This window comes from Panthera pardus, unplaced genomic scaffold (genome assembly GCF_024362965.1).
Source record: "Panthera pardus isolate Hobbes unplaced genomic scaffold, ASM2436296v1 HiC_scaffold_13, whole genome shotgun sequence".
Taxonomy (NCBI): Eukaryota; Metazoa; Chordata; class Mammalia; order Carnivora; family Felidae; genus Panthera; species Panthera pardus.
The window spans coordinates 1456152-1481018 of record NW_026526688.1 but is presented as its reverse complement, the minus strand read 5'-3'; the positions used below and the strand labels follow the sequence as shown (position 1 = coordinate 1481018).

Sequence of the window (24867 nt, the reverse complement as noted above, 5' to 3'; positions counted from 1 at the left end):
GAACATCCGACTTCGGCTCAGGTCATGATCTCATTGTTCGTGGGTTCGAGCCCCGCGTCAGGCTCCGTGCTGACAGCTCAGAGTCTGGAGCCTGCTTTGGATTCTGTGTCTCCCTCTCCCTCTGACCCTACCCGGCTCACGCTCTGTCTCTCAAAAATAAATAAACAGTAAAAAAGATAAAAATGAAAGTACTATTGAGCGCCAACATACAGCATCTAAGTGATCCCATTAGGGCAGGGCTCACGTCCTATCTCCTGTGCTGAGACAGTACCGGCGACAAGGACGCACTTGAATAAGCACCTGATGAATGAGTTAGTGAGTTAATTTAATTAGCACAATGTAGTTCAGGCCAATAACAAGTGAACAGACGGACTCTATGAGAGTTCACAGTGGCTGTGCTCTAAGTCCTGAGCCCACAGCACACCCGGTCAGAAGGTTCTGGGTCCCATTGGCTGCGGCCGAAGGAGGAGGCCCCCACCAGAGGAGCTGGGGCGTGGAGAAGAGTGGAAATCAGCCCGTCCAGACCGCTCCTTGCGCACCTTTGTGCGAACCCTGCAGGCCCAAGGGTTTGTCAGGCTGAGGATTTGCAGCTTTGTCCTTCCAGAAGCCAGGGATGGGTTAAAGCAGAGGGCAGGCTGGTTCTGCCCGGGGTGGGGAGGTCCCACTTCTCCCCACCTGCACTGTATTCTGGCCACCAGGAGTCGGAATGAAAACCTTTACAAAATACGTGGTGGAGATACGCAGACTTGGGACCTAGCTTTCAGGTCGTGTTGTGGGCAGACATGCGTGGGTCATTTCCTTCCCTTCCCTCCCTTCATCCTAACCTCCAAGTCCCTCTGTCACTCAGGCCCTAAAAGATGTCCCATGGACACTTTGGCAGGACCCACGGCCCCCTGTCACCTAGGCTGGCTCTGTCCGTGGAGACCCCTCCCACGGGGCTGTGCCCAGGTCGTGCACACATACAGGAGAAGCTTGGGTGGTTGGAGTTCTGGGCTCCCACAGAGGACGTGGCTCCAGGGGCCAGTGGGGATGGAGTTCCTGGGGAAGCATCTTGTGAAAGGACAGCACAGAGTAGTAGCTGATGAAGTGAGGGCGGGACGGGGCTGAGGTCCGTTCGGGGCGTGCAGCACAGACAGCACCAGTGCTGAGCAGATCCGAAGCCTTCCTGGCTGTCGTCCGTCTGAGCCTCGTCTGCAGGAGCACTGATCCCCTACTCACCCGGCCACTGAGGGACAGAAGGTGGAGTAACCCTGCACCTGGGGAGGCCACGTCACTTTCACAGACGGCATGAGATGTGCATGGTCTGTTCTGTGTCCCCCGGCAGGCCCTCCTGCTGCCCGCTCCTGGCACTCCCTGCTCACAGAGCGCCCTCCACCCGGACCACTCCACACGTCGGGGTCACCCTGCATCCCGAGTACGTAACTCCCGCTCACATCTGAAGCTCGCCCCCATGGGGCAAGGTGCCCAGGCGGCTGTACAGAGACCCGGCCCTGGGAAGTATTACGGGACTGGCCCTGGGGAGGGCGAAGAGGCTGCCACACTTACAGGCAGCAACGTCACTTGAGATTCTCCGGTTCCAAAAGTTTAATATCTGACACTTTGATCCCACTGGTAAGAGATCAGACCACTGATACCACGAAATCTGCCATCAGCACTTTCCAGAGGCCGCCACAGGTCCATGTCAGCACCCAAGTGAGAAATTCTGGCTCGTGGGCTCCACTTTGGCAGATACTGTGCATAATTCAGCCGTACAAACCACACTCAGACCGTCATGTCGGAATCAGGTGCTTCTGCACAGATGTTCGCTTCCTAAGCTACATTATGGCTCTAATGTCACAAAATAGAAAAGAAGTAACACACTAGAAAGTCACTGTAAGCTTCGTGAGCCCTAACACGGGGCTGAAATGTGTGTACCCTCATATTTCAGATTTATACTAAATATCGCATGTGATCGTGAGATTATTGTATGGTTTCTATTCTGAAACTTTTAAAACTCACTTAATCTTTCCTGTATTGGGGGTGTCCTTTCCTAATAATACAGGTGAGTGAGTCACGTGTTTTTCTTCAGTAAAGAGGAAAGTGATCGCTGTAATTGATTGGTTTTCCATCGATGAAAACACAGCTCCTCTCCCTGACGTTAAGGCATCTCCACCGTGGTTGTGGGCATTTCGGCCATGGCTGGATTTACAGCCGTGGGAAATGACGCCCGCCCTTGACAGACAAGCTGCTGTACAGATGCTCTTCCCCCAGAGCGGACGACCCGCAGCCTCCTCTCCGCTCTGCACCTGTCACCCGTGCCACCCCCGACACGCGGAAACTGCAGCGTTAGCTCAGGCACCGCAAATGCTGCCTCCCGCCTTGCCCTGGGGCGCGGGTTCAGCACCTGCAGGGCAGGCCGGCCCCATCACGGTCTCACATACCTGCCTGCCTGTCTGCCCACAGGCTGGCACCTGGGAAGCATCGACGTTCGGCTCCCTGCAGAACAGTTTGCCAATGGGCAGCACCACGTTGGCACAGGGGTGGCTGGTGGGTTTTTCAGTGTGGATTTGAAAGTGCTTCCACAAGGGGGTTGGTCCTTCCGTGTGTCCAGACCCTGACCCTCCCGACCTCACGCTGAGGCCACCTGCACCGTCTCTAGCAGTTTTGTGGGTGTTCCCGCTTCTGGATCCTATTACAGACAATCTCTGATCGTTAAGCTGAGAGGCTCGGCAGAACTGACAGCCATGACCCCACCGGCCACCCACGCCCCAGCAGCACCTAGTGAGTGCCGGCTGCATCTCAGGCCCCGGGCACGTGACGTCACTTTGTACATCTGTGAATCAGCTACTGGTCCCTCCACGAGCCCATCTCTGCACAGCGGGGGACACAGGTGTGCTGACAAATGGCCATCGCGCCGACCGTGTGTCGAGCTAAGACCTGATTTATTATTACTGACAATTTATAACCACCACCATAAAACTAACCCTGTCGTCCCAGGCCAAGTAGAACCCCGATCACTTCCTTGAATGCCATCAGTAAGACACTGGGTAGAGATAAACCCATCAGATATTCTACATTATAGAACATTTGATACCGCAAGTGGGAATCCTAACACCATTGTCTTTTTTTGTGATGACGCTGGGGAAAAAAAATAACATGTCAAGTGAAAAACCCGGGATGTTATTCAACTTACCTGGTTGGTAGAATGAAATTCAAAAACAAACGTGACCAAAATGGAAACAAAATCAAGGCTGGTCCTCAAGACTGTGGAGAAAGTCAAGCCTCCGTGCTTCCCAGAGAGGTTTTGTCGTGAGAAGCTCCAGGGCTGTGTGTGGCTTTGTGCTTTGAAATCTGTGCCACGCTGACTTTGAGCCCCTCACAGCCCCGTGGCGGGCCTTCTTCAGCACAGACTGAGGCAAAAACTCATGATGCCAGGCGGAGAGCCACCGTGGCTTCTGGAATCTCTCTGTGTAAGAACTAAGATGTTGCCTCAAAACTCATAAGCTGATGAGCGTAAGATCCAAAGCAAAACACATACGTACTGTATCCTTCTCGGTTTATAATACAAAACAATCACAAAAGATTCCCCTGGTGGAAAAGAAATCTCCAAAGCCGGAGAAGATCTCTCATGTACACTTCCCAGAAAACCTGGAGGCATGGCCCAGCTCCTCCTTGGCCTGGACCCCAGAGGGTGGCTGCCCCCTGGTCATGCACAGAACGGGGGCTTGGTGAATCTGGTGAGGGGAATGGCCATCATCGGACTCCCCAGAGCACGGGGGAAACCACTCTGGTGTGTCAAGAAGGGTTCCCACCAAGGTGACACACGTCCGAGTGAGTGCTTGGTACCACAACCGCCACCCCCCAAGTGACAGCCTCCATCTATGCTGCCACATGGTGCTCGATGGCAGGAGAGGGTGCAGGGCTCCCGGGGGCTGGCTGCACTGGGTCCGGCCGCAGGAGGTGGAGGCTGTCTTGTGGTCAGGCCCACGGGGAGCCCTGCCTCTGTTATCATCACAACAGACACAACGTGAGAGGTGCGCCATTCACTTTTACACACTTCTACGCTCACACAATGCGCTTGAAGACTTTCCAAGTACAGAGGCCCCATCCGGGGCCAATGGCCCCTGATGCCTTCACAAGGGAAGGGTGGCGCCCTCAGTCCTACTAGTCCCACTGTGAAGTGACACGGGGCATCTCAGGTCCAGTGACCCACAGAGTGGCCCGCAGAAACTAGCAGAGCCGGGATACTACTCACTCCTGCCTGAGGTCATCAGAAACCAGAGGGAAAGGCTTCACTTGTTTGCTGAATGCTTCACTAGAATTTCTAATTCATGACTGAAATCGTGTAAGCACAGCTCAGTACAGCTGTACTGACCACGTGTACGATGACAATGTATTTAAAGTGGACAAAGGATATTCCCAGTCCCATCTTGGGGGACTATGGATGCTTGTGAGTAAGCCGTTTCCTTCACTCAACCCTAGATGGGACACTGACCACGCAGGAGCTTGCTGGGTATGAGTGGTTTAATTATCACCTACAACTTACTAAAAACTCGGATAAGGAGAAACGCTGGGTCACGTAAGCTCTGCACACACTAAATTCTTGACAACTTTGCACTGATTGGTTTGCTGGTAAGTGATACATCCCAGGAACCGAGACACGTTCTCCTTCTCACAGAACAAACCAATTCTGGAAATAAACAATCTCCTTAAAAACTACTTCATTTGGGGTGCCTGGGTGGCTCAGTCAGTCAAGCATCTGACTTTGGCTCAGGTCATGATCTCGCGGTCCATGGGTTCGAGCCCCATGTCGGGCTCTGTGCTGACAGCTCAGAGCCCGGAGCCTGCTTCAGATTCTGTGTCTCCCTCTCCCTCTGCCCCCCCCCCCCCCCCAGCTCATGTTCAGTCTCTCTCTCTCTCACATACACACAAAAATAAATGTTAAAAAAATTTGTTTTTAATGGCATCTTTTGTTTTAATTCTCATTTCTCTGGCTGCTCGACATTTCAAGGTATTAAAACTCACTCTCAGGGTGCCTGGGTGGCTCAGTCAATTGAGCGTCCGACTTCGGCTCAGGTCATGATCTCACAGATTGTGAGTTCAAGCCCCGCGTTGGGCTCTGTGCTGACAGCTTGGAGCCTGGAGCCTGCCTCGCACTCTGTGTCTCCCTCTCTCTCTGCCCCTCCCCTACTTGCTCTCTCTCTCTCAAAAATGAATAAACATTAAAAAAAAAAAAAACTAACACCTTCATTATTCCTGATACTTTTTCTTCACAAAGTTTACCTGTGACATTTTCTTTAAAGGGCAAAAGAATAAGAGACATTCGAGAAACATAAAGTGACCATTTCATTTCACAGATGGAATAAAAAACAAAAACAATAAAAAAGTCCAATTTACGAGAGTTTCACAAGTAAATTTAGGGAACCCCGACATGTTCTGTACTCTTGATATTGGATATCTTTTTAAAAGTCATACACGTCCCTTGAAGGTATAAATGACAGGTCTACATCCTTCCCCTGGAGGGTCCCGGCACCGGCTGCCTCTCCCGGAACAGACCGCTCGCACCAGCGCCAACACCTGCCCGCTCCCTCACGCGCACAGACACACAGACAGGAACACGGCCTCCGTGGAGAGTCCCGTACCTTTAAACAGGGTCAGTCCGCGCAGGTTGCCCTTGATTTTAATTAGCTTCAGCTCCATGGGGCAGGCCAGACCTTCCGCTCATGTCCTCTGTTAAATGGGAAGGAAACGTTCCACTACAGTGACCCCTAAAGTGATTGATACACAAGAAAATAAACTTTACAGTTGTCGGCGTGGACCACATCATGACACACTTTCAGGGGCTGGTGTGATTCTGAGCCACTGGCCTCCACGCGGCTGCTCACGCGTGCAGGGGCACAGGGCAGTGTCACTGCCCTCCGTGGCATCGGCCAGTACCAGGCACCAGGGACGGGCTGTGGCTTTAAGCAACTTGGCAAAGAAATGGAGTGACTTCTATAGAAAGCCAATCATTAAATTGTTGTTGTCCAAAGTCACGAAAAGAGCAATTTCTACGTGTGAAAATGTATTTCTCGAGTAACTCATACCTATCCCCTGAAATGTATAATCACATATTAAAGCAACCAATTACCCAAAGCACCCAGGGTGTGGTGGTATCACTTGTAAATCAAGTATCAATTAAAAGTTGGCATTCTCAAGCACAAATAAAACATTCGACACACGTGTTCTCAGGGTCACAACGGGTTACACACACACACGTCACGCACACACGTGTACGCGTGCATACACGCACACGATGTCATGGGGCACCTGCTTCCTGCTCAGTGTCATGCAGCCTGGCACGGCCAGTTTCGTGCAGCGCCTCATGTTTTAAATTCCAAAATGTTGGCGGCAGCCACAAAATAATCATATGGCTTACGACTGGGGACTCAGACCGACCAAGCATGGCTTAGCAGCTCTGTGCCAACAGCGCGCTGGGACGCAGCAGCAGCACAGCCCGTTAGGAGGAAAAGGACACAGACTGAGCCGGAGCGAGTGTTTGAGCCACGGTCCTGCGGCTCCGTCCTGGGTGAGCTTGGATGGCAATTTAATTTCTTTAGCGCCCAGCGTCCTCACCTGTAGAAGGGGAACCTATCCCCTGTGCTGGGCAGATGTCCCTGAAGACCGAAAATGTGGAGGATAACGTTTCACCCCCCAGAAAACCCAATGAGACTGAACTTAAAAGCACCTAACAGAGGCCCGGGACCCTCCACTCGCTAATAAATAGGAGGCCCTGCGTCCCTTCTTTGATAGAAATGTGGTTTTACGGGACGTGTTTCAGTTACGAAAGGCCATGCACGTGCTGGCAGCTGGTACTCTCTGTGATGCCGTTGTGTCACCTTAACTAAGAACCTGTCATTTAGCACCTTTGCCAAAGAGAACCGGCCTCTGGGAACGGCCGACACAGATGTGGTGAGCGCACGTCAGCCCCGCCCCAAGGGTCGAGGTTCACAGCAGAGCCAGCAACCTCTCTGCGACCTCCACGAGAGTTACTCTGAAGAGAAGACTGGTCAGTGGGGCCTGGGGCGAGTGGAAGCAAACTGTAGACCTAAGGGGTTGACAACGCACAAAGTTGGGACGCCTGGTTTCCGATCATGACCCCAAAAGTAACACTGAATCTCTCTAGAGATACCACGTCCTTGAGGGTGGGGCCCTCAGAGAAATCTCAGAGATTTCTCTAGGAGCCGGCGGGTGTCAGCGGAACCACCAACCGACCTCACAACCGCACTACGTTGTTGGACGCGGACGGTTCATCGTGTGGATGCACCGAGTGTGAACGTTCACTGGGCACGCCGTGCCGGCTGGTTCTCCTGCCCCCGTGTGTGTGGCCTGGGCCCGTCACAGACCCAGGAAGACCTTATTTTTTGCTACTCTCAGTAAATCCAAAAGCCCCGGAAAGACTGAAGGATAAGCAGAGTGTGTCAACACATACTTGAGTAACTGAATGCCACCAAGATCTTCCACAAACCCTCACAGACAGGCCAGAGCAGCATCCAGGTGTGGCCACAGCCGGGCCCGGACAGGGTCCGGGAGGTGAGAACCCGGGAAAAGGCTGTCAAGTTGGCTGACGATGACAGAACAACTGGCCCACTCAGGACTTGGAGTGAACACTGTGACCTTCCTGAGGCTCAGCATCTCCGTGCTGAGGATGGCAAGCAGGAGGCCTGGTCTACCAGCACCATGTGGCTTCACGTCTACACCGTATGGCTCTTAAGGAGGGACCGCAGTGAGATGGTCCCGGCCTCTATCAGCAGCACTAAAGCTGGAGCGCAAGGACCAGATCTCAGGACTTGGGGGCAACGTTTTCTCTGAAGAACATGGGATAAATGAGCTGGTGCGATGGGGAAAAGAAATGTGCTTTGGAAGTTGGTACATCTGCCCTCTGCCCCTGGCTCTGCTGGTCACTGTCTATGCAACTGGAAAAGTCACTGCTTTTCACCAGTTACAACATGGAGACGAGCCCACGCAAGCCATGGAGCCAATGTCAGGATAGAGGACATTAAGGCGTAGCGTGCAGGCCAGTGATTGACTCAGGGTGGGGACTGGTCCAGAACACATGGAGGCACATGTGGATGCCACCTGTGCCCTCCTGGGAGGAACCCCACGCAAGGAGCATCCTCCATGGCCACTCTGGTCTTCTCAGTTAGGCAGGGCCGAGTGGGGAAGGGGAACAGACACGGAGCCCCTAGAACTCGCGGGAACCTGGTGAGGTCAGCTCCCAGGGCCCCGCACAGCAGGGCTCCCCTGGTGCAACGTAGGCTCACAGGATGGAGATGACAAGGAGGGGTGCTGTGCCCCGGCGTCCGCCTGGATGCTCCTTCTGGTGGAGGGAGGCTCCAAAGACAGCCCTTCGCACCCGCACGGCCGCCCCCTTCAGAGAGGGCTCGGCTATTTTAGGAGTGTGACTCACTGAATGGAAGACGAGTAGTCAGGGCTACAGACGGCGAAGAACCGCAGCTGGGGCAACAGCCCCGGGCCATGCGAGCTTCCGGAACCAGGGCGTGGGAAGGCCACAGACTGCGGCTTCCCCAAGTTTCTCCCCATCGGGATGTGGCCGAGGGGACAGCCCCAGCAAAGGACTCAGGGGCCTGTGTCGGCTTCCAGGATGTGATCCTTCACGGCCACCCCCCTGGCCACCACCTCTGTGTCCTCTAGTCCCTGCCATGTCTCTCACGTGCCCCAGCCACCTGGCCCAAATGTAGAAAGGAGAGGACTGAATGCAGGAGACAGACGGGGGAGGAGGAGACAGAGAAAGCAGGAGGAAGCAGGGGAGGTGGGGGGGAAGGGACAAGGTATGTGCAAGGGGGCCGTGGTAACCCAGCACGGAGACCCCCAAAAGGGGCCATGCGTGTGAGATCGTGACTAGGACAGGAGGCACAGAGACGTCACGAGGTGTCTTATGGAGCCAGAACTGACCCCATGGCCCTCTGCAGAGCCGGCGACCTCTGAATGGACTTTGTTGGATGGCTGGGTGGCTAATTCTGTGAACACAGGGGTCTTCAAAGGAAGCCTGGCAATGTGGCCGTGTGTGGGCCACACGGGCCATGCGGGCCATGTGCACACGAGTCCACGTGCAGGAGGCACTGGGGTGAACGTGGTGCCGGCCAACTTCACTACATCTTATTGTTAGCAATGGAGACGGCCACAGACCTAACGTGACCCTCAAAATGCACGTTGACACCTGACTCCCCCATGTGCTGGCGCTGGGAGAGGGGCCTCTGGGAGAGGATGAGGGTGGGGCCCCTGTGACAGGACCCCACAGCCCCCGGCCCCGCCTCCACGTGAGGACACAGTGAGAAGACGCGGTGTGTGAACCAGACACGGAATCTGCCGGCGCCTCCGTGTCGGGCGTCCAGCCCCCAGACCACGGAGAAGCACGCGTTGTTGAAGCCACCCATCTGGGCTGTTATAAGACTGGGCTCGAGGGCCGAGCCTGGGAGATGCTGGTGGGCACACAGTGCGCACGGGAAAACGGTGAGTGACAGCACCTGTCGAAGGCAGCCTGGCACATGGACGGAGGCAGACGGTGTGGATGGCGGGGTGAGAGGAGAAGACAGCAGGCAGGCCAGCGGGTCTGGAGCTGAAGCAGCTCCAAATCCAGGTGGAGGTGCTGGCTTTGTCCTCGGGCTGTGACAGGGGCCACGGCCAGGCACCGAGGTTGGAGACACGTCTCATCCGTGCCGACGAGGAGCTAATAACGGAGCCGCGACAGTAGGAGAGCAGGTGAGCTCACCCGGGAGCAAATGCCACCCTGGAGCAAAAGCGGGGGCTGAGAACATATCGCCAGGGAGCAGCGCTGCACAGGGGACAGAGGCGGAGAGAAATACGGGAGAGCACAAGCCGTGCAGGGTCACAAATACTGCACCCTGACAAGGAGGGATAGTCCGTGGAGACCCAAAGGGGTGGACGCCGGGAGAGTCTCCAGATTGGCCAGAACCTCCCAGATGACCAAAGGGAAGCAGCTCTCACAAGCAAGACAGAGTGCCAGGTCAGGGTCAGACAGGAAGGTGAGGCAGAGAGCTCACTTGGGGACCAGCTTAGGGACAGCCAGCCTCCTGCCGCCCCACCTTCATCCCGAGCCCTGATGGCCCTGCCACAGAGCCAACTCTGCCTCGGCTGTGGGGAGATGCTCCCAGGTGCACAGGGCCCCCACACGCGACGAAGCCTCCATGGGAGTGTGTTAGCAACAGAGCCCCTCTGAGCGGCCCGGGAGACAGACCGTTACATCCCAGGGAATCGTAGGAGCCGGCGTTACACGGCCATTCTTAAAACTGGATTCCGTGAACTTGCAACCAAATACACTACGTTTAAACAGAGGTAACAAACCCTCACACCCACGCCCCCTCGTTACTCCGCATTTTACTGCTGGCCGCACCCCGCGGCTGTGTACCCCAGTGTGCCCATCTGTGCCCGAGCCGGTGCTCAGGGAGGCCGTGCTGTTGGCCGGAAAGCGGCAAGGGCGGGAGTGTTTACACCACAGAAACGGGCAGAGTCGGGGCTTTCTCCATCATGGAGACACTTGCTCCGGGCACAGGGACCAGAGGCCCGTGCAGCTCTGCGGCCAGCAGGTAGCTCACGGGATGCTAGGAGACACAGCCGAGTTTAAATACCGCTTGTCACACAGGGATTTTACAGCCTGAAAAGCAAGGCCTCCTGGCGGGGTGTCTAACCGCCTGCCACGCAGAGGCCCCACCGGGTCCCAGGGATGCCTGGCCAGGCCCAGGGACTCGGCTGCTTCCTTCCTTCTCTGCTGATTTCAGCCACGCTTGGAGGTGGTTGCCTAGCAACCTGCCTACACCGCAGTGCAAATCCACTGCCTTAAATAAACTCCCGCAATACGTGCTTTTTTGGAAAGTTCCGCTGGACGTTTTTAGAATGATTTGCCTACGGTTTCTGAATGACATCACGGGTGCTGTAGGAAGTGCAGGTAATGGTACCCGCTCTATCTCTGGTCTCAAAAAGCCTGGAAGGCCACCCCGTCACTTGTCCTCACCGGCCTCACCCGGCAAAAGCCCGGTGACCTCCTGGGGAGACAATGTCCCAGGGAGGCTGCAGCAGGGCCAGGGGAAGAGTCAGGGGGGCCTGAGGACAATCTGCTGGTGCACGCGTTCACTCCCATATTCTCAGGACGTGTGCTGGAAGCCAGGACACTGACCCGGGGCCGGCAGAGCAGACACTTGGGGTGCACGTGGCCGGTGCATCTCCCGACTGTGCAGCCAAGGGGGCTCCCCAGGGGCAGGCCTGGGGCAGAGTCTGGGGGTATCAGGAAGGGCACCCAGGCCACAGGACACGGGGTACCCATGGGCAGAGTCGTGAGGGCTGGACTCTGATAGAGCGTAACAGGCTGTTGAAGGGCCGCGGTGGCCGCCGCGTACAGAGACCCGTTGTGAGAAAGCCCAGTGGGCTTGCCTTTCTCCCAGAGTGTCAAACTAGCCATCTGGGGCCTTGGTAGGTCAGCAAGCTTCCCCAGAACCTGATGAAAACACCTCCCTCCTCTGCCCTCCCGTGGATGTTGAGACCTAATAAGAACGAGCACTCTGCGACCTTGAGAGAAGGAAAGCCAGTCCTCCAGGGCAAACAACGTGGGCTCTGTGTCCACACGTGATGGGGGGACATCCTAATGTCCCTCAGAGACGTTGAGGACAAAGAATATACACCCGTAGTGTCACCATTACCAGGTTTTGGCAGCACCGGAGGAAGGCGCTATGGGGCAGCGTTGCCCAGAGCTAGATGCCCCGGTGAGAAGTTCCCAGGAGGCCAGTGCTGGGCAGGGGCCCCAGGGAGCAGAGCCCTTGCCTGCCCACAGGCAAGGGCACCTCCTGGAGGGGCTGCATGGGTGCCATGGCAAAAGACACTCTGTCACTGACTCTCTGTCCACCTGCATGGACCCAGCTGTCTGAGCGTCGGGAACGCTGTCTCCTCCCCATGCAGGGCCCCTTGACGGGGCTGGGGGCCCCGTGTGGAGCTCCCAAGTGGGGTTGGCACCTCGGGTGAGGGCCAGAAGTGCTCCACTGAGGGGGGACAGCCTGGGCTGTGGCACCTACCACGCACCCACACAACCCAAAGCCAAAGCTGGCAGGACCTGGTAACCACCAATCATGACGTCAAGGGATAGGGGAATCCTGGCTTGTCCTACCTACAAAACTGCATGGAAGGGAGGCCGCTGTTCCAGAGATAAGACACAGAGGTGGGGGGAGGGGGCGACAGGCAAGGAAAATCTCGAGTCTGCCTTCAGACACATCAAATCCCACCTATGGCACCCAGAGGAGAGGTACCAACAGCAAGGGCACAATCGCACGTCACTCCTCAAGCCACGTGCCAGGGACAGAGCGGCAGGAATCTCAGAGCAGACCCTGAGGAGCTGACTCTGCTCACAGAAGCTGAGACCAGATGGGGGCCAGGAATTTGCCTCATCGCCCCATGTGCTGTGCCCTCCTGCTTGGCCACATAACCCCAATGCGGAGACAAGCTCTTGTCTTGCAGAAGAAAAATGACATTTCCAGGTGCCCGAGCCACAGAGGGCAGCTGTGCGACCAGGTTCTAGGCAGTGGGGAGCAAATACAGCAGTGTGTGGAATGTTCCAGAAGTGATCAGAGGCAAGGATGTGCCATCGGGGACATGGATGCGGTGACCATAGCTTGGCCACATCCTGGCCCACTGGGGCCACGTGGATGAGGGCCACTCCCTCAGGCAGCAGCACAATCAGTGTCCACGAACAACTAATGCGCCCAGCCTGGGGCGTGTGAGTGTAAAACTCGATGCCTTCGCTACTGTTAAAATGAGTTTTCCCTCACAGCCAGCTAGTAAGGGCAGCCGGTTTGACATGCGTACCTAGATTCTACATGTACGGATGAAAGCCCCTTAGTGATAAAGTGCGTACCTAGATTCACCACGTACAAGCGAAAGCACGTTGGCTTAGTACTTCTGACATCACAGCATCCGACAACCGAGAATGAGTTACAGAAACAGTGATTATTTGTATCTCTGAGAAACAGAGAACTGACATCAAACCTGCTAGGTACTGCCACATACACTCTGAAAATGTCTTCCAGTCAGGGAACAAATACCAGGGTCCTAGTCATCCACCCAGGGAACTCTGGGCCTCTGAATCTCAGGAGACACTTTCCTGGAAGATCTGTGTGACATAGTGATACAAATTAGAGCAGTCCAAGGTGTATGTGTGCGTGTGAACGCACATGTGCATGTGTGTGAAAGCGTGCATGTGTGTGGGTGTGCGCTGTGTGCATTAAGCGCGTGCAAGAGTGTATGTGAGTGTGGGTGCACACGTGCGTGAGTGTGCAGGTGTGTGTGCATGCGGGCAGGCATGCATGTGAGTGCGTACATGTGATAGCGTGCATACATATGTGCACGTGAGTACGCATGTGTGAGTATGCATTATGTGTGTGCATGTGTGTGAGTATTAGTGTGTGAGTGTGTGTGTGTGTGTGACTGGAGCACTCACCCTATTGGGTGGTCATCCAGAGGCCGGCGTGGCCCCGAGCAGTCTTGGCCTCAGCGCCTACGCCCATTCTGTGCGGGAATGGAGAGTAGCCAACCCCCCCCTCCTTGTAGCTCATGTGGGGCCGCATTGCTGGGCTTGGAAAGAGGCAGGTTTGACAAATGATGGAAATCACCATGAGGAATCGCCTGACAATCTTGGAGAGGCAAGATTCATGTCTCCAAAACAAACTAAATTCAGTTGAAAAATGCTCCGTTTGTACAAGAATGTCAGAAGAGACTGGAAGACCCCAGGCGGCACTCAGGAAACACCTGGAAACCCGCTGAAGACGCAAGCCGAGCTCTCAGGACGGCACAAGCACCCCGCACGCAGCACTCCTCACGTGCCAGGGGCCACAAGTACCCACGTGATCCTTCGCGGAAAAGACGAAAGGCTGTGACTTTCCATGACAACATTCATTCAGACCTCCAGACCTCCTCCTTCTGTGGTCAGAAACTTCTGGATCCCAGCGGGCTTGCTGAACGTAATAGAAACGGTCATGGAACTGTCCTTCCATGGAGGCAGAGAACCCCCCACGGGTGGAAATGCGTCTGCGTACCTGGGGCTGCCTTGCACACTCACCCCACCTTGACGTGATTCAGCTCTATCAAAGGTGGCCAACCCTGACCCGAAGGGGAAGCATTCACACTAGGGGCGATCCAAAACCAGGTGGCATATTGGCGCCCTTTGAACAAATCCATTCTTAAGTGTCATAAACGCAGAGTAATTGGGCCCATGTAAAGGTAGGGCGTGCCCAAGTACAGCTTTGATGACCTCTGTTTACGTGTCGGAGGCAGAGGGAGAGCAGGACCAGCTTCTCTTTGGACAGACATCTACTGACCCGGCTTGCCTTCAGCAAAAGCTGAATATTCTAAATATCTACGTGATCCTAAATATGTCCTTGTATTAGACAGGACCAGTTCTGATGTCACTTATTGGCCTTTCTGCTGGAGTGTGTTCAGCTTTATGCACCAACAGGGGGAAATTCTGATTTCATCTGCCTTCTTTACCTATGATCTCCATGCCATTCACGCGTTCTCACCGCCACCCAAGCATCTGTCGCTGAACCGGTGCCTATCTTCCTCCTGGCACTGCGACCATCCTGCTCCCGTCACTGGCATTTTCTGCATGCATCACATCAGAGGGAACCAGGCAAAAGTTCTCGAGCAGAATTTCACATGCTGATGTTCCCGGCCTTCCTGAGGGGGACACATGCCGCTCTGGGGGCACCCACCTTTAAGAAGCGTCATGAAATATGGCCAAGTGCAAGAAAGCCGACAGGAAGCGGGGAAAGACTGCATCTGGAAGAGCGATCAAGTGTACACTTCGGAACAGCAAGCTGCAGTCAGGCAGACCCAGCAAGTGAAGCAAACCACTGCTCATGTCCGCGGAGGACCCGCTGGTGTCACAACGAAATAGAGGAGAATGGCAGCTGTGATTCAAGCCCCGCAAGTGTAACACAAAGGCTAATGAAACGTGGCTCTACTGCGGACACCTCTCGAGAGCCAGGACTGAAGACTGGCCGCCAGCCACCGGTGCCTCCTCGGCTGTAATGCCAGGCAGTGATCGTGTCCCCGAGCCCCAGAGGGCAGAGGTCCCTGGTGCCCCCTGATGCCGCTACATTCTGCTCCGTCACACCTGCTGGGATCAACATCCCTTTGCCCTATGGTCCAAGTCCGTCTGACTCCTGCTGATCTTCTTACACACAAGAGCAGGGGCTCAAAACTTAAATATCAAAGAAGCAGAAGCAGTAGGATTTCAGAGAAGGCTTTGCTTTAAACTGGATATTTCCAAATCATAGCAACAATTGATAAAAGTGAACTACTCTGGATCCCCCCACTCTGAAGGATGATGTCTTATTATGCACTGAAAAAGGAAAGAAAATTGCAGTCACAGAAGAGAGAAACAGATTCGCCATCTATGAGAATCCAGCAGCCACGTGCATTTATAAGGTTCAAGGTGTCTTCCAGTGAGGAGTGCCCCGCAAACCTCTACGATATCAAACCAGATGGCTGCGTCTGGACACTTTAAGGACTGAATGCATCAAAGCAATGTGCAGGGTAATTACCAAGTCATTCGATCAGCATAGAAAATGCACGACAACAAAGCAAATGAGAGCAATCCTGGGTTTAAAGACACAATTCTCACCGTGGACCTGGCTTATCAACTTCCCTATTTTCTCTTGACCAACACCTGCCTAAGACATCTGGACATATTTGCCCCCAAACACATCTATCAGAACATTATCTTTTTGCACGTTCCTCTGTTCTGATCAAAACAGCAGGTGTGACTCACCTGTTCGATGAGTTATCTCCACATGACGAACTTCTCTGATTCCAAGACAAGGCAAAGAAAACTAATCAGAAGAAAATGGACTAAAATACTCAACTAAGCACATTTGAACTTTCTGGTTTCCTTTTTCTGCTTCTTGCTTATTTCTTTCCTTCTTTTCTTTCTTTCTCTCTTTTCAAAGGGTATTTTTTTAAATTTTTTTTAACGTTTATTCATTTTTCAGACAGAGAGAGACAGAGCATGAATGGGGGAGGGGCAAAGAGAGAGAGGGAGACACAGAATCAGAAGCAGGCTCCAGGCTCTGAGCCATCAGCCCAGAGCCCAACGCGGGGCTCAAACTCACGAACTGCGAGATCGTGACCTGAGCTGAAGTCGGACGCTCAACCGACTGAGCCACCCAGGCGCCCCAAAGGGTATTTTTTTTAAAGAAAACAAAAGAAGAAAAGCACAAGAAGACAGGATGGCTGGTAACATGGAGCTGGCCGTGTGCAGGGAGAAGACAGAGAAATGTATGCAGTCTCTCACCAGTTGGACATAATTTCATACCACTGACATCTTTAAACCTTGTGTTTATCAAGATCTCACTCTGGAGTTTTATCATTGAAATGGATCTGAAGAACATTACTCTGTTTTTTAATAATTACGACTGTAAATGTGCGCTATTAAGCAGAGCTAATGATGTTAAAATAATGGTAATGGTCTGGCAAACAAGAAAAGCCTAATTTTGATGGATTGGTTCTCATTAGAGTCACATTCCAAAATGCCTGTGAAAAGTTAAGATCAAAGATCTCAGTTTGCGACCTTCACTTACTATTGTTTGATACTTTCACTCATGAGCAAAAAGAAAAGAAAATGAAGTGTAGGCTAAGTAATTCTGCAGGAACCAGACGTATCAACTTTTCTAGAATGACTCTGTGGATTCAGTTAGTCGCGGAAGAGGGTTTGGTGATAATCACACAACTGACGGGCTTTCCGCTCTACACACGGAGAGAGTAAACTAATATGTTCTTTGCTAATTAAATCAATGGCCATAAAGGAGACAGACAGCGTGTTGTCCAGAAGCCTGGCCTGACCGTCTTTAAAGGCCCGAGGTACACAAGTTCTGCTTTAGACACTGCCAAATCAGAGGCTTGATTTTTCCTTCTGAAGAAGATGGTGATCATCTGAACACATTCTACATTAGGACCAATGTCTGTCTGCTGAGACAGAGAGGCACCAGCTAGTCTGGCTAATGTCCCCGTGACCCTGGAGCCTGAGCAAGAGGGGCCCCTGCCCCTCAGGCACAGAGGGGACAAGAGGAAGACAGCCTCAGAGCAGAAAAAGGAAGCATCTTGTCCAACACAATACTCTTGAAATCAAATCTTCTAAAAAGAAGTTTGAGAATGAGAGTCAAGGAGGTAAATTTCATTTTTAACTTTCTTTAGAAGACATGAGTTTTTGGTGAGTGCCAAGTATATTATCAAGGAAAAATGTTTGAGTGGGCATGCATCCATACTTTAAAGACATGCCAATTCACTTACGCTGTCATCTCAGAAGCAAAAGCAGAGCGAGAAGGACGGCCGTCCCACGCAGGCACACAGGCCCTAAGAGACAAGCAGTGATGGAGGCTGGCTGCCGGGTTTTGGATGGAGCCACTCATGTCCTCACCAGGGAGAAAGTTGGTGCTGTGTGAGCATTCAGTTTACAAAGACATAGAGAGATGGGTGACGGATCTCTTTGCCTCTCAGCTTCAGATCTGCCTGTCCTCCTGGTCACATCCTCCTGCAAACCCTTCCTGGATGGAAGATGTCCAACATCCATCAAACACTTCTTGTGCTCAACCATGGCCTTGCTCACTGCTGTGTATCTCACATGTCATTCAAAGAATGGTGTCAAGGGCAAGTAGCAGAAGATGCCACCCCAAAGTAGGACTGCAGGGGTTTGGGACACAGCACCCCAAAAGTTGCCACTTGGGTCTACTGATTATTTTGAGCTGAAGATGCTGGAGAACCAGCAGGTGCCTGGAGGGGCTTTCTCTGAACAACCCCCATCTGCTTGCACACAGACTGCCTCCCCCAAGGAAGCACTTGGAACCAATCACGTCCCTGGAGTCTAACCAGCTGGGAGGATGGACACTTGTCACAGGACCCACCCCAGACTTTGTCACATGACTCACGGTCTGTCCTGTGTGCCTACGAAATGCGCATGTTAATAAACGTCTGTGTTTCTCTCCTTTGTCAGTCTTTTATTACAGGGATCTCGGCCAAGAACTCAGAAGGGGAGAGATAAAATTATTTTCTTCCCCGCAAGGGAAAAAAACAGAAGACATGGTTTCCTGTTTCACCAGAACCAGGTAATAGAATACAATAGAAATCATTCTTATTCAGCTTCTGAGACTCTATTTTATTCCATTTGAACATTTATTGTTTCTTTGAGGCGAGATGATTCATTTACTTTTGCATTCTTAGTGCTCAGGAAATAAATGGTGCATTCCAGGGGATAGGTTAGGAATATATCACCATTCATATACGTTAAAAATAATATTTACACAATAAAAAGACACAAGGGCAACTGAAACATATTTTGAACAATAGAAAATATTAATATCAACATTTTACAAAGAACTGTTAGAAAACAGTAAAAAAAAAAAACCCCACTAACACTGTGATGACAAAACAGTTAAACGTTTGCAAATAAAATTTACAAAGGAAATATAAATAGCCAGTAAATATTTGCACACGCATGTGCCTCTCTAGGAAACAAAGGGATGCAAATTAAAACAAGATACAATTCTCACATTTTAATTTGGGAAAGTTTAAAAATGAACTACAATTTAAAGCTAGTGAGATGGCAGTAGAAAAAGTGCTCAAAAATTTCTCAGGAGCATCATGTGTTCAAATAATCAGAGAAGTAATTTGTCTTTATAGATCATGAGTCTTAAAAATGTTTGTGACATGGGGCGCCTGGGTGGCTCAGTCGGTTGAGCGGCCGACTTCGGCTCAGGTCATGATCTCGCGGTCCGTGAGTTCGAGCCCCGCGTCGGGCTCTGTGCTGACAGCTCAGAGCCTGGAGCCTGTTTCAGATTCTGTGTCTCCCTCTCTCTGACCCTCCCCCGTTCGTGCTCTGTCTCTCTCTGTCTCAAAAATAAATAAACGTTAAAAAAATTTAAAAAAAAATGTTTGTGACATTTGACCCCGTAATTTTACTCCTAATAGGGCATTCTTTTAATAAAATTTTTAATGTTTATTTATTTTGAGACAGAGAGAGAGCAAGCAGAGGAGGGGCAGAGAGAGAGAGAGGAAGAGACAGACAGAGAGTGAGTGGGGGAGTGTCAGAGAGAGTGGGAGACATAGAATCGGAAGCAGGTGCTGGGCTCTGAGTTGTCAGCACAGAGCCCAACGTGGGGCTCGAACTCACAAACCGTGAGATCATGACCTGAGCTGAAGTCAGGCACTTAACCAACTGAGCCACCCAGACGTCCCTAATAGTTTCTGATAATTTAAAGATGACTCTGGCAACTCCCGGGAACGCCACCAAAGGTGCAGCCGTGGGACGTGCCAATTACAAGTCAAGAGAGGAAAGAGATGCCACAAAAAAACCAAATCTCGATTAACAGAAAAAAAGGAGGGGAAACGATATAAAATGGGTAGTGCAGAGTATGAATCCCCAGATGGCAGATTGAAATCTGAGCAAACCAGGACCTGGATTTAATGTAAGTGGTCAGACCAGGTGAAGATAAAAACCAGCATGTGTGCAGAGAGAATGACTTAAATATAAGAACAGATGGAAACGACGGAAGGAGATACCCTCTGCAAATACTAACCCCAAGAAAGCGGATACATACTAACATCAAAGTAGATTTTAAAGCCAAAATCACGGGCAGAGATAAGAAGGGTATCTTGTAATGATAAAAGGGTGAATCCACAAGAAGATAGAGCAGTCAGAACTTGTATGTCTCACTACAGGACTTCAAAATATAAGAAGGACAAGCTGGTAGAAGAGAGAAAAAGAAATACATCTAGGTAAATTTGACAGATTAAGTTCACAGATTAAATGAAAAACACCGTAAGGATTCAACCGACACATCGGAACAAGGGGATTAATAATCTGGAGCTGCTGACAGTTGCAGAGCCCTGAATCCAAGGATTAAATAACTCCACTTGTAAGGGACTGTGCAGAACAATTGCCAGAACTGTCTGTACATGCTGAACCTGAAGTCAAACCCCAGCAAACCTCTGCGACTGAGGACTCAGAAGACGCTCTCCAACTACGGAGCAGCTGAATGTGAACTCGGTTATAAAAGAGCTAACAGTAAACGGACAATGAGGCAGAAGGAGGTAGTACGCTTCTAAAACTTCCTCGCTAAAGAAAGAGTCAAGTGGAAATTAGAAAACATTTTGAGTAGAAGTCTGGGGAAGTCTACACATCGAAACTCAGGGGACACAGCGAGACTGAGCGCCAGAAGCGTCCATGCCTCCAGGGCGAGCTGCACCAGGGACAGAAGGCCAGGCACCAATGGCTTCTCGCAACACCACAGGACGTTAGCCTAGCAGACGGAAACCAAAAGGAAAGTAATGGAGATAAGGGCAGAAGTTAAACAGAGAAAAACAGTGTCACGAAAATTCAACCAAGTCAAAGAATCGTTATTGTTTAAAGGCTAATACAATTCATAAAGCTCTGTTAGGTTTAATCGGGAATGAAACAAAAGAGGGCTTTTTCAACGATGATACCAGAAAAGGAGAAGAAAATCCGCCCCAGACTGCCCAGGCATTAAACAGTTCTAGGCCAATGAGAGCAACTGTATGTCCCAATCTGTAAATTCACTGAATTGGAAAAATTCCTTGGAAAACACAACTTACAGTAACTGCCATAAGAAGAAATAAAAAATTTCAACAACTCTGTGTCCAGTAAGGAAATTAGATCTGGAATTAAAATCCTTCACCTAAAAGGATCACCTGGAGCAGATGGCTTCTCCAGAAATATTTCCAATGTTTTAGAGAATAAATACTCCTGCGAGTTTGTGTTTGGAGGTCAGACTAACATTCATTCCAAACAAGGGGGTTAAAAAATGAAATCAGGCAGTTGTGTCATGAACAGACAAATGCGTCGTAAACTTTAGCACGCAAAAGTAGTAAACAAAGGGGCGCCTGGGTGGCGCCGTCGGTTAAGCGTCCGACTTCGGCTCAGGTCATGATCTCGCGGTCCGTGAGTTCGAGCCCCGCGTCGGGCTCTGGGCTGATGGCTCGGAGCCTGGAGCCTGCTTCCGATTCTGTGTCTCCCTCTCTCTCTGCCCCTCCCCCGTTCATGCTGTGTCTCTCTCTGTCTCAAAAATAAATAAACGTTAAAAAATAAAAAATAAAAAAAAAAGTAGTAAACAAAATATTACCAATTATTATGCAGTATTTCAAAGGATATAAAAACACCACAAAATATTGTATTTATTTCAGGAATGCAAATTTCATTTATCATTCAAAAATCAATCAATTTAATACCATATTAAAGAATAAATTGGGGTGTCTTGGGGCTCAGTTAGTTAAGCATCTGACTCTTGTCTTCAGCTCAGGTCATGATCTCACAGTTCGTGAGTCTGAGACCCACACTGAGCCTGCTTGGCTCTATGCAAGGCTCTGCTTACTCTACCTCTCTGCTCCTCCCTGTTCGTGTTCCCTCTCTCTCTCTCTCTCTCTTTCTCTTTCTCCCTCCCTCCCTCCCTCCTTCTCTCTCTCTCTCAAAAACAAAACAAAACAAAAAACCCAGAACAAAAAATAAAAATGATATAATCTTCATGATAAATAAAATAGATAAAATTAGATTTATGATACCGACTTTAAACACACCAGAACTAGAAAGAAGTTTTCTTCACCTGACAAAAGGTACATACACACCCTACAGAGAACATCATGTTTAATAAAGAAATACTGGAAGTTCTCCACCCCTAACTGAATTTAGGAATACGACTTGGATGCCCAGTGTCACCACATCTATTTAACATGACCCTGGAGGTCCCACTGGTACAATAAAGCTAAAAAAATGAACAAAACACCTGGAAAAAAATAAAACTGGCATCTGCAACCAACTTACTTTGGATGTACAAGGTCTAAAATATCTCCAGAACAAATAAATTAGAATAAATTAATAAGTGAATATAGCAATGTTACTAGAAACAAGGTTAATGAAAATTTTATTGTTCTGTAACAGCAATAAACAATTGGAAAATTCCGTTTAATCTGTATCTTTGAGAAACTGCCAATCCAATCCCCGTGAATTATTCTTTGTAAACTAAATCTCACATGGAAATGCAGAGCGGCGAATGGAAAGGCGTCCACATAATGGGCTGTGCTCACTCTGGCTCTCCCACAATTTGCCCCCCTGGACACTCAAAGTCCTTTTCTTTTGTCTGGTCACCTCTGTACAAATTCAGTGCTACCTGTTCAGAGCCAGCTTGAGCCGGGTTCCCCCCACTCCTCGGAGTTTTCTCTGTGCCCCTGTGTGCGTGATTGACACACATGGTTACTGACTCCTGTTTGCGCTGCTCTTCCTGATCTGTCTTCCGTCCATGCGGTATTGGAGGGCCCCAGCCGGAGAGCCTGATATGGGCAGAGAAAATATACTTCCCTCCCTGACACGGATCGTTTGGACATCCTTCTGGAAAAGGAACAAATCTAGACCCTGACCTCACTCCCGTGTGCACGCACACACAAGCACACACACACACACACCAGAGCCCCAGGTATATCACAAATCTAGATATAAAGGTAAACAGTAAGTTTCCAGAACACAACAGTAATGCGCTGGGGCTACATTGCACTGAAGAATCCAGACCATCAAAGATGCTGTTAGAACAAACCCCACAGAGTAGGAGAAGATACGCGAAAAACGTGTCCTTTAAAAGGTCTCCTTTCTAGACTAGTTTAGAAAAAATCAGAGAACCTATAATAAAAATGGCAGGAGGGGGCTCAGTTGGTTGAGCATCTGACTTTGGATTTCAGCTCAGGTCATGATCCCAGGGTCATGGGATCAAGCCCTTGCATCAGGCTCTGCAATGAGTATTGAGCTTGTTTGGGATATATTTTCTCTCTCTCTCTCTCTCTCTCTCTCTCTCTCTCTCTCTAATTAAAAAAAAAAATGGCAGGAGATTTGCAGGCATTTCCTAAAAGAGGCTGTCCTGATGGCCAATAACGACAGAAAGAGGAACCCGATGTGACTGATCGTCAGGGAAACCCATCTTGCAGGCACAGTGAGGTGCCATTTGAGGCCACCTGGAGTGGCCTGAACGGCAAGGTTAACATCAGGCACTGGTGAAGGGGTGGGCAGGGACTCCACCCTCTGTGTGCAGGAGTGCACACTGACCCCGTGAGTGTGAAGCCTGCCGGTGGGACGCCTCGGGGCTGGACGTGAGGACGCTGCGGCCCCACCCCCACCCACCGCAGAACGCATTGGACTCACTGGAAACATGCAGGTGATAGGCCCAGCAGTGCTGTTTGCCAGAGTCCCAAACCAGGAAAACAGGCAGAGGATAAGGAGAAGGTATAAGGAGAGGAGGAAAGGAAAAGGCATCCAGTGACCTCACAGTGGGTGACAAGGACCAGTGCAGCCACACGCCTACAAGGACACGAACAAGCTGTGTAGGATCTCGACACAAGGAGGCTCACACGGCAAACAGCAGAAGCAAACAGCTGTGCCCAAGTCTGTGCCTGAGGTCCCCCGAGGCTGGGAACACTAAACTGACAGGAGACGAACTACAAGTGGCTACTCTTGGGGACGGTGACCGGGGGGTGCTGATAAAGTTCTATCTTATGGTTCACACTGTGCATACATGGCTGCGTTCACTTTATCAAAATTTCTACGTCCATAATCTGGATGTTTGAATTCTTCCGTTGGCCCTTTTACTGGAACATTTACTTGAGAGTAGAGACAAATAGAAATGTAAGGTAGAAAAAGAGAAAAAGCTACATTTGTTCAAAACAGACCACCTGTGAGCTGTCACAGAAATGCTTTCCTAACACAGTCTGCAGACATCTGAGCTGGAACGCCCCACCCTTCTCTGGGACAGCGACGGAAATGCTGGGAAATCACATGAACGGCGTGTCCAAGAGAGACACGGTGCGGAATTTCAAATCATTCCTTGACAACAAAAGACCTTCAGATGACGTCTGTATTTACAACAGAAAGGAAAGAAAATTGGAAGCCGTGGAAATAAAACTATTTGGACCTAATTTTACTGTATCTGTGTGGGAAAGAGACACTCATAGGAAAAGGGTCTATTATTCTATAACGTCTGAAGCTGGCCACAGGGATAAAGACAGGGCAAAGACCCTGTACTGTGATGGATGTGAAATACAACATCTGGCCCAAGGAGTACACAGACTCGGAAGAAGTGCTTGGAAGTGGAGAAAAAACTGTCTCGTGAAGGTTCACTGTAATCTTTATCGATCTTTATAGCCTTAATAGCGTCTGCGTTTCCTTACAGCGTCCTCTGAAACACAATTCCACCAGACCTCACCGCAGAGCCTCTCTGGCCCCATACACAGTAATTTTACCTCCTGATTTGTTTTTCTCTTTAATCATCCACTCGAATGCTCCACTGCACTTTCTATCTGTTTTCGGAGGGTGTAAGTTTATATTCATTACCTTCATAAACGCCTTCCCGGCACATGGCCGCAAAAATGCGCCCCGCTGGAAATAATCTCCCCTTTTCTCTTTTTGCCTCATCTTTACTCTTCCGTGACCTCCTTCGTTAATTTGCTTGATATAATTGCTCCTGTTCTGGGTGTCTAGGAAAAAGCGTGAATGCTGGCGATGCTAATAACGGCTCCACAAAATGCCTGCACGAGAATACTGCCCCAGTGCTAGGTCCTCGGGAATTCTGCCTGATACCCTTGTGTCTCCTCATCTGCTCGGGTCTCCGTACGGCACTGGAGTGGGCCCTCCGAGGTAGACCACTTCAGTGTAAGGACTATTTCGAGCTGAAGGGAGACGGGAAGTACCAGGAAGAAGTCAATCATGGGGGATGCCGCAGACCCTTCTCGGCCGGAGAGGAAGTAGCACCGACGGAATCCACAGAACGCACTCTGCTGAGC

The 24867-nt window shown here is 50.9% G+C and overlaps 1 protein-coding gene and 1 long non-coding RNA gene across 10 annotated transcripts in view; both read right to left on the bottom strand.

The window, feature by feature from the left end:
* DLGAP2 (DLG associated protein 2) overlaps positions 1-24867 on the bottom strand; it is a 786545-nt gene that overhangs the window by 417210 nt on the left and 344468 nt on the right. The window contains exon 1 of one of the 9 annotated variants that reach the window (XM_019428000.2): positions 5622-5703. The exons of 7 other annotated variants lie outside the window; for them this stretch is intronic. In XM_019428000.2, coding sequence (XP_019283545.2) covers positions 5622-5679 — 58 coding nt within the window. In that variant the 5' untranslated portion in view covers positions 5680-5703. Of the gene's footprint in view, positions 1-5621; positions 5704-24867 lie in introns of those variants that run through there. One more of the 9 variants, XM_053900750.1, reaches the window with a different exon arrangement.
* LOC128776471 (uncharacterized) lies at positions 21952-23976 on the bottom strand. The gene is made up of 2 exons (XR_008421520.1): positions 23234-23976; positions 21952-22374 (listed from the first exon to the last, which is right to left on the bottom strand). It is a non-coding gene; the product is annotated as an uncharacterized LOC128776471 (long non-coding RNA).